General features: G+C 50.8%; 1 protein-coding gene across 1 annotated transcript; it reads right to left on the minus strand.

Moving 5' to 3' along the window:
- Positions 1–1,737: 1,737 nt before the first annotated feature.
- ube2m (ubiquitin conjugating enzyme E2 M) lies at positions 1,738–6,470 on the minus strand. Its single transcript, XM_083931124.1, has 6 exons — positions 6,235–6,470; positions 4,786–4,880; positions 4,566–4,604; positions 2,936–3,039; positions 2,099–2,162; positions 1,738–1,902 (listed from the first exon to the last, which is right to left on the minus strand). Exons 1-6 carry the CDS (start codon positions 6,347–6,349, stop codon positions 1,762–1,764), a joined length of 558 nt encoding a protein of 185 aa, XP_083787250.1. The 5' UTR covers positions 6,350–6,470; the 3' UTR covers positions 1,738–1,761.
- Between the last annotated feature and the right edge of the window lie 3,530 nt (positions 6,471–10,000).

A 10,000-nucleotide genomic window follows, 5' to 3' on the forward strand; every position in this document is an offset into this window, starting at 1 on the left:
GGTGTCCCCCCCCCTGCAGCTGATAGGTGTGTCCTCCCTGCAGCTGATAGGTGCCCCCCCCCTGCACCTGACAGGTGTGTCCCCCCTGCACCTGATAGGTGTTACCCCTGCACCCGATAGGTGTCCCCCCTGCACCTGATAGGTGTTCCCCCCCCCTGCACCTGATAGGTGTCCCCCCTGCACCTGATAGGTGCCCCCCTGCACCTGATAGGTGCCCCCCCCTGCACCTGATAGGTGTCCCCCCCCTGCAGCTGATAGGTGCCCCCCCCCTGCACCTGATAGGTGTTCCCCCCCCCCTGCACCTGATAGGTGTCCCCCCTGCAGCTGATAGGTGTCCCCCCTGCACCTGATAGGTGTCCCCCCTGCACCTGATAGGTGTCCCCCCTGCAGCTGATAGGTGCCCCCCCCGTCTCTCTTCATGTCAAACGTCACAACAGTTACAATCATTCAAGTTCATATTTTATTAACAGAAATCATATTGCAGTCAATGTGAACAGCTGGGGTCAATGTACACACAAGCCCCGCCCCCAGAGATAACCCCGCCCCTTAACACACTGCCCCAACAGCCCCGCCCACTGGACACGACGCCCCGCCCCCGTGTGTGTGTTCAGCAGCAAACTCCAGACTGACAGGCTCCGCCCCTCCCGCCAAGCCCCGCCCCCCGCTCTGACGTCATCACCTGCAGCTGTCGTTCTTGTTTTAAGGCGTCTGATCGTGTTGAGGCTCTCAGGCCCCTCCCACTTTGTCTCCAAAGCCCCTCCCACTCGGGCTGACCCCTCCCCTAACCTCTGACATCATCATAGATACATATGCGGGGCCCCTCCCACCCCTGCGTCTTTAAGGCACCTGCTCTCACAGCCCCGCCCCTACGGACTGTTGGCCCCTCCACTCGAACCCCCTATTCTAACTCTAAGCCCCTCCCACTGTAATTATAACCCCCTATGCTGACTATAAGCTCCTCCCACATGGTTTAAGCTCCTCCCACTCGTACTCTAACCCCCTCCTACGCGGACTCTAAGCCCCTCCCCCAGCGTGGCGTCTAGCAGAATCTCTGTCGCGCGTTACAACGACTTCCTGGCGAAACAGTCGGCGGCGTAGTGACTTCATCAAGTCTCGTTGCCAGGCAACCGTGGCTACAGTCGCTGCTGCCAGGTTACCGGGGCAACCAGCACAGCAGCGACGGCGGCACAGCGAGGTCGAGCTGTCAGTCGAGAGCGGCGCCTGTGAGTTTGGAGTTTGCTGCCGGTGACGTCAGCGGCGGCGGCGCGGAGGAGGGGGCGTGTCCTTCTGACCACCTGACTGACGCAGGCGTGTTTTCGCCGCACACACGAAATAAAAAAAGAAAGAAAATCATGTGGGAGGAGCATCAGCATCAGCATCAGCATCATCATCGTCGCCGTGGCGAATCATTACCCCCCCCCCCCCATCATCGGCCGCTGCTCGCCGTCGGCCATCTTAATGAGTCCAGTTCTGGTGTGTGCGGTGTGTCGGCGCCCCCCGGTGGCGTGTAAACGGTCGGATGTCGCATCTTGGAAGTAAAACAGAAATATGGGGGGGGGGGGGGCTTCTTCTTCTTCTTCTTCTTTGTTTGTGTTGAACAGAAAAGCGTCTCGTGGCGTGCTGCTTCCTGTCGCCGCAGCTCCTGCTCCTGCCGACGAGCAGGACCGGGGGAGTGAGAGGGAGGAGGGAGGGGGGAGGGGGGGAGGCAGGAGGGGGGGGGGGGGTGCAGGGGGGGGGTGCGGAGGATCACGGGACGCCGACTTATTTGAGACACCTCTCGAAGTAGGTGGCGCCCACGTAGCCGCCCCTCAGGGAGCGGTTCACGTTCTGCTCAAAGAGCCGCCGGTTCGTCTGCAGGACCTCAGCCGCCTCCTTGTTCAGGGGGTCCTCGGGGTTCGGCTCCTGGGGGGGAGGGCGGGGGGGGGGGGGGGCACGGGGGGGAGGGCGGGGGGGGGGTTTATGAATATTAGCGTTTAAATATGAATTTAACAAAGATCAAAGATCAAAGATGGGGAGGGCGGGGGGGGGGTTTATGAATATTAGCGTTTAAATATGAATTTAACAAAGATCAAAGATCAAAGATCAAAGCTGGACTCACTAGAAATAGATACTGTAGACCGTAGATGATGGAGTTTACTGTCAACACAGGCTTCCAGTCCTCCCTGTGACACACACACACACACACACACACACACACACACACACACACACACACACACACACACACACACACACACACACACACACACACACACACACACACACACACACACACACACACACACACACAACACACACACACACACACACACACACACACACACACACACACACAGACACACACAGACACACACACACACAGTTTAAACAGTTTATTAATGTTCATCATGATTATGAGTTCTTTATTTCTTCTGTGTGTGTGTGTGTGTGTGTGTCAGTGTGTGTGTCTGTGTCTGTGTGTGTGTGTGTGTGTGTGTGTGTGTGTGTGTGTGTGTGTGTGCGTGGCGTGTGTGTGTGCGTGTGTGTCTGTGTGTGTCTGTGTGTGTCTGTGTGCGTGTGTCTGTGTGCGTGTGTGTGTGTGCCTCTGTGTGTGTGTGTGTGTGTCTCTGTGCGTGTGCGTGTGTGTTTCTGTGTGTGTGGTGTGTGTGTGTGTGTGTGTGCGTGTGCGTGTGTGTTTCTGTGTCTGCCTGTGTGTGTGTGTGCGTGTGTGTGGTGAGTGTGTGTGTGGTGTGTGCGTGTGTGTTTCTGTGTGTGTGTGTGTGTGTGTGTGTGTGTCTGTGTGTGTGTGTGTGTGTGTTTCTGTGTGTGTGTGTGTGTGTGTGTGTGTGTGTCTGTGTGTGTGTGTTTGTGTGTGTTTCTGTGTGTGTGTGTGTGTGTGTGTGTGTGTGTGTGTGTGTGTGTGTGTGTGTGTGTGTGTGTGTGTGTGTGTGTGTACCTTAAGATATTTAGGCAGACGTTTCCCTCCAGGTCGATGTTTGGGTGATACACCATCGTCTCACACTTCACCTTAGGGGGGTCGTGGGGGTAACCCTGTCCTACCTGAGAGACACACACACACACACACACACACACACGCACACACGCACACACACGCACACACACACACACACACAGAAACACACACAAACACACACACACAGACACACACACACACACACACACACACACACAGAAACACACACACACACACACACAGACACACACACACACACACACGCACAACGCACACGCACACGCACACGCACACACGCACAGGTGAGGGGACAGAGGACAGGTGAGGGGACAGGTGAGAGGACAGAGGACAGGTGAGAGGACAGAGGACAGGTGAGAGGACAGGTGAGGGGACAGAGGACAGGTGAGGGGACAGAGGACAGGTGAGAGGACAGAGGACAGGTGAGAGGACAGGTGAGGGGACAGAGGACAGGTGAGGGGACAGAGGACAGGTGAGAGGACAGAGGACAGGTGAGGGGACAGAGGACAGGTGAGGGGACAGGTGAGGGGACAGAGGACAGGTGAGAGGACAGAGGACAGGTGAGGGGACAGGTGAGGGGACAGGTGAGGGGACAGAGGACAGGTGAGAGGACAGGTGAGGGGACAGGTGAGGGGACAGGTGAGGGGACAGAGGACAGGTGAGGGGACAGGTGAGGGGACAGAGGACAGGTGAGAGGACAGAGGACAGGTGAGGGGACAGGTGAGGGGACAGAGGACAGGTGAGGGGACAGGTGAGGGGACAGAGGACAGGTGAGGGGACAGGTGAGGGGACAGAGGACAGGTGAGGGGACAGAGGACAGGTGAGAGGACAGAGGACGGTGAGAGGACAGGTGAGGGGACAGAGGACAGGTGAGGGACAGAGGACAGGTGAGAGGACAGAGGACAGGTGAGAGGACAGAGGACAGGTGAGGGGACAGAGGACAGGTGAGGGGACAGAGGACAGGTGAGGGACAGGTGAGGGGACAGAGGACAGGTGAGGGGACAGATGACAGGTGAGAGGACAGGTGAGAGGACAGGTGAGGGGACAGAGGACAGGTGAGGGACAGAGGACAGGTGAGGGACGGAGGACAGGTGAGGGACAGAGGACAGGTGAGGGGACAGAGGACAGGTGAGGGGACAGAGGACAGGTGAGGGGACAGGTGAGGGGACAGAGGACAGGTGAGGGGACAGGTGAGAGGACAGGTGAGAGGACAGAGGACAGGTGAGAGGACAGAGGACAGGTGAGGGGACAGAGGACAGGTGAGGGGAAAGAGGACAGGTGAGGGGACAGAGGACAGGTGAGAGGACAGGTGAGAGAACAGAGGACAGGTGAGGGGACAGGTGAGAGGACAGAGGACAGGTGAGGGGACAGAGGACAGGTGAGGGGACAGAGGACAGGTGAGGGACAGAGGACAGGTGAGGGGACAGAGGACAGGTGAGGGACAGAGGATAGGTGAGGGACAGAGGACAGGTGAGAGGACAGGTGAGGGGACAGAGGACAGGTGAGGGGACAGAGGACAGGTGAGGGGACAGGTGAGGGGGACAGGTGAGAGGACAGAGGACAGGTGAGAGGACAGGTGAAACATGTTTCTCACCTTAAAGCTGAAGACAAATTTCCCTCCTTTGTAAAATCCCTGTGAGACAAAAACACACAAACACGTTAAGCTTTTATTTTGAAAAGTCGTCTGACCTTTCAAAATACTACCTTCCTGTCCAAACACATCCTGTGAACATTGTGTGTAACTTCTGTCTCTACACGCCGCGTGTTTCCATGACAACAGGCAGGAAATGACGTTGACACACACACACACACACCTCGTCTGGTGAGATGATGAGTCTGAAGTTGAGGAGGTCATCGTCGTCGGGGAAGTTGATCTCACACGTCTTTGGCAGGTTCAGCTCATTGATGTCTGACACACACACACACACACACACACACACACACACACACACACACACACACACACACACACACACACACACACACACACACACCACACACACACACACACACACACACACACACACACACCACACACACACACACACACACACACACACACACACACACACACACACACACACACACACACACACACACACACACACACACACACACACACACGTTTACAGGAGTTCCTCAGGCGCCACGCTCGGGCCTCTGCTGTTTCAATTATATAACCATGCGTTTCAGGTGTATTACAGGTGTGTTTCAGGTGTGTTTACAGGTGTGTTTCAGGTGTGTTTACAGGTGTTTACAGGTGTGTTTCAGGTGTGTTTACAGGTGTGTTTCAGGTTTTTTTACAGGTGTGTTTCAGGTGTGTTTACAGGTGTGTTTACAGGTTTGTTTACAGGTTTGTTTACAGGTGTGTTACAGGTGTGTCTCAGGTGTGTTTACAGGTGTTTACAGGTGTGTTTCAGGTGTGTTTAAAGGTGTGTTTACAGGTGTTTACAGGTGTGTTTCAGGTGTGTTTCAGGTGTGTTTACAGGTGTGTTTACAGGTGTGTTTACAGGTATGTTTACAGGTGTGTTTACAGGTGTGTCTCAGGTGTGTTTACAGGTGTGTTTACAGGTGTGTCTCAGGTGTGTTTACAGGTGTGTTTAAAGGTTTGTCTCAGGTGTGTTTCAGGTGTGTTTACAGATGTGTTTACAGGTGTGTTTACAGGTGTGTTTCAGGTGTGTCTCAGGTGTGTTTACATGTTTTTCAGGTGTTTACAGAAGTAAACAGGATGTCAGGAGGGAACCTTGACTCTGGTTTTGTTAGAAAACGAGATGTTGACGCTGTAAACAAACGTAAACAAGTGTAAACAACAGTTGCATCTTGTCAGCTGTCACTCAGACTGTTGTTGGGGCAACATTAGTCCCGTTGACCACAGCAGGAGGCAGCTAAAGCGACCTGTTAGCCGTTAGCTTAGCACAAAAAAAGCCTTCAGATGTGAAGAGTTAGCCAGCTAGCTTAGTTTAAAAGTGCCCAGGGTTTGCTGTTGTTTACAGTTAGCTGTGTGCTAACAGACTAGCTTACGGCTGCGTGTTGTTTTCAGACAGAAGCTAGCTGCTGTTAGCTGTAAGCTAGCACCACTTCGGGTTAGCACGCTAGCTGTTAGCATGTAGGAGTCTGGTAATAATGAGTGTTTGTGTTTCCTGGTGTTACCCTGGTTTATTATAGGACCGGGACCGGGACCGGGACCAGGGTCAGGCCCGGGACCAGGCCCGGGGCCGGGGCCGGACCGGGGCCCAGGGCCGGACCCGGACCCGGGAGCGTACCTTTCTGTATCCGGAGCTGGGCCGCGCTGGCTTTCTTCCCCCCGGCTCCGGTCCTGTTGCCTCCCGCAGATTCCTCGTCTTTCTTCTGCTGCTTCAGTGAAAACAGTTTAATCATCTTCGGTCTGATCCGCGGACGGAGCTCCGGGTCCCTGCGGTGAGTGGGTGCGTGTGTGCGGGGAGAGTCTCAGGGAGAGTCGCTTCAGTCCGAGCCGCACCGGGGTGTTGATGAAGCCGGTGATCCGATCACACTGAGGCGGAGCGAGCGGAGCTAACGGAGCTAGCCTAGCACGGAGGGGGGGGGGGGGGGTGGGGGGGGGTATTTAAATGAGCTCCTTTATTTTAATATTTAAAAAACAGAACATTTTGTTTTTGTTAATAAATAAACACAATAATTAATAAGTACAATAAGAATTATTTATAATAATAAAAATATAATAACAATTATATAATAATATAATAATAATAATATAACAATAATAATATATAATAATAACAATATATAATAATATAATAATAATATAATAATAATATTATAAAAATATAATAATAATATAATAATAATATAATAATATAATAATAATATAATAATAATATTATAAAAATATAATAATAATATAATAATAATATAATAATAATATAATAATATTATAATATATAATAATAATATAATAATAAAAATATAATAATGAGTTACACAGAGAGAGAGAGAGAGAGGTAGAGTTACAGAGAGAGAGAGAGAGAGAGAGGTAGAGTTACAGAGAGAGAGAGAGAGAGAGGTAGAGGTAGAGTTACACAGAGAGAGAGAGAGAGAGAGAGAGGTAGAGTTACACACGGAGAGAGAGAGAGAGGTAGAGTTACACACAGAGAGAGAGAGAGAGAGAGAGGTAGAGTTACAGAGAGAGAGAGAGAGAGAGGTAGAGTTACACAGAGAGAGAGAGAGAGAGAGAGGTAGAGTTACAGAGAGAGAGAGAGAGAGAGAGGTAGAGTTACACAGGGAGGAGAGAGAGAGAGAGAGAGGTAGAGTTACACAGAGAGAGAGAGAGAGAGGTAGAGGTAGAGTTACACACGGAGAGAGAGAGAGAGGTAGAGTTACACAGGGAGAGAGAGAGAGAGAGAGGTAGAGTTACACAGAGAGAGAGAGAGAGAGGTAGAGTTACACAGAGAGAGAGAGAGAGAGAGGTAGAGTTACACAGGGAGAGAGAGAGAGGTAGAGTTACACAGAGAGAGAGAGAGAGAGAGAGGTAGAGTTACAGAGAGAGAGAGAGAGAGAGAGGTAGAGTTACACAGAGTGAGATGAGAGAGAGAGAGGTAGAGTTACAGAGAGAGAGAGAGAGAGAGAGGTAGAGTTACACAGGGAGAGAGAGAGAGAGAGAGAGGTAGAGTTACACAGGGAGAGAGAGAGAGAGAGAGGTAGAGTTACACAGGGAGAGAGAGAGAGAGAGAGGTAGAGTTACACAGGGAGAGAGAGAGAGAGAGAGAGAGAGGTAGAGTTACACAGGGAGGAGAGAGAGAGAGAGAGGTAGAGTTACACAGGGAGAGAGAGAGAGAGAGAGAGAGAGAGAGGTAGAGTTACACAGGGAGGAGAGAGAGAGAGAGGTAGAGTTACACATACAGTGCAATCACACTGGATTCAGACCAAAATCATCTGCTCAACAAATTAGAAAAATCTGGAATCAATCATTAAAGACAACCAAATCCTTTAGATTATGAGATGAATGAAGGGGAACTGCTGGCTAAGATCCAGAACCTGAAGCCCAGGAAAGCAAGTGGGCCCGGATGGCATCTTAAATGAAATGCTCCAGTTTAGCAGCCAGAAAATCAAGACTGCCATGTTAAAATTATTCAATCTCATACTCAACATTGGACATTTTCCTGACACCTGGAGCCAAGGGCTCATCACTCCAATATTCAAAAGTGGAGACAAATATGATCCAAACAATTACAGAGGCATATGTGTCAGCAGCAACCTGGGGAAGTTATTCTGCAGCATCTTAAACAGTCGACTGCAAAACTTCCTCAGGGAGCACAAAGTCCTGAACAAGAGTCAGATTGGTTTTACACCACAACACAGAACCACTGACCACATCTACACCCTGCACAGCCTCATCCAGAAACACGTCCACCACAACAACAACACCATCTTCTCTTGTTTTGTAGATTTCAAGAAAGCATTTGACTCAATTTGGCATCATGGTCTGTTTCTGAAATTACTAGAAAAAGGTATTGGAGGAAAAATCTACGACATTATCAAGACAATGTATATAAATAATAAATGTGCTGTCAAAATCGGAAATAGGGAAACAGACTTCTTCCCACAACATAGAGGAGTGAAGCAGGGGTGCAGTCTGAGCCCCACCCTGTTTAACATTTACATAGACGAACTGGCCAAATCCCTGGAAGAGTCAGAGATCCCTGGTCTCACCCTCTCCGACACAGAAGTCAAATGTTTAATGTTTGCAGATGACCTAATACTGCTCGCTCCATCAGAGGAGGCTCTACAAAAGCAGCTAGATCACCTGCAAAAGTTCTGTCAGACCTGGGCCCTGACCGTAAACCTGGAGAAGACAAAAGTCATGGTCTTTCAGAAACGACGCAAGAGTCAGAATCATCCCCACAGGTTCCACCTGGACCTTACGGACATAGAATACACACACAGCTACACATATCTAGGACTAAATATCACATCGACGGGAAATTTCAATCTGGCCATTAAAGATCTCAGAGACAAAGGCAGAAGAGCTTTCTGGACTATAAAAAAGTCTTCAAACATCGACATCCCTGTCAAAATCTGAAAATATTTCAATCCATAATCGAACCAATCATATTGTATGGTAGTGAAGTGTGGGGCCCGCTCATGAACCAAGACTTCCAAAAATGGGACAAACACCCAATCGAAAGCTTGCACACTGAGATCTGCAAAAGCATCCTCAAAGTTCACAGGAACACCCCCAACAACGGATGCAGAGCTGAACTGGGCCAATTCCCCCTTTTAATTCGGATCCAAAAAAGAGCAATAAAGTTCTACCAACACCTCAGAGCCAGTGAGCCCAGCTCCTACCACTACAAAGCCCTACAATGCCAAGAGGAGAGCAAAGGAGGGAGTCCCCTCAGCCAGCTGGTCCACAGGCTGAACTCCAACAGCACCGGGCACCAAGACCGCCCTCACACCATCCAGCCCCACCAAATTATAGCAAAAGAAAAAGACAATTACATCGACTATTGGACATCCACAACCAAAACCCAGAGCAAACTTCAATGCTATTTGGCCCTAAACAGACGATACTCCATGGCAGAGTATCTGAGCTCTGTAACTGAGCCCAGACTGAGGAAAACGTTGACCATGTACAGACTCAGCGACCACAGTCTGGCTTTAGAGAGCGGCAGACACAGGCAGACCTGGCTGTCCAGAGAGGAACGGCTGTGTCGCTTCTGTCCACACAGACATGTGGAGACAGAGCAACACTTCCTGTTGTACTGCGACACATACACTGATCTCAGAACCCTGATATACACTAAAATCACAGGTTCAACCCCAGACTTCCCCAAACTTTCCGACCAAGAAAAGCTACAACATTTACTGGGAGAAAAAAGTGGCACTGCTGTAGATGCAGCGAGATATGTGAACGCCTGCCACAGGAGAAGAGACGACCTGCACAACAACACCTGACAGGAACCAGACAGACAGACAGACAGACAGACAGACAGACAGTTAGACAGACAGACAGACAGACAGACAGATATGTGAACGCCTGCCACAGGAGAAGAG

Source organism: Echiichthys vipera (assembly GCF_963691815.1).
Source record: "Echiichthys vipera genome assembly, chromosome: 17".
Classification (NCBI taxonomy): Eukaryota; Metazoa; Chordata; class Actinopteri; order Perciformes; family Trachinidae; genus Echiichthys; species Echiichthys vipera.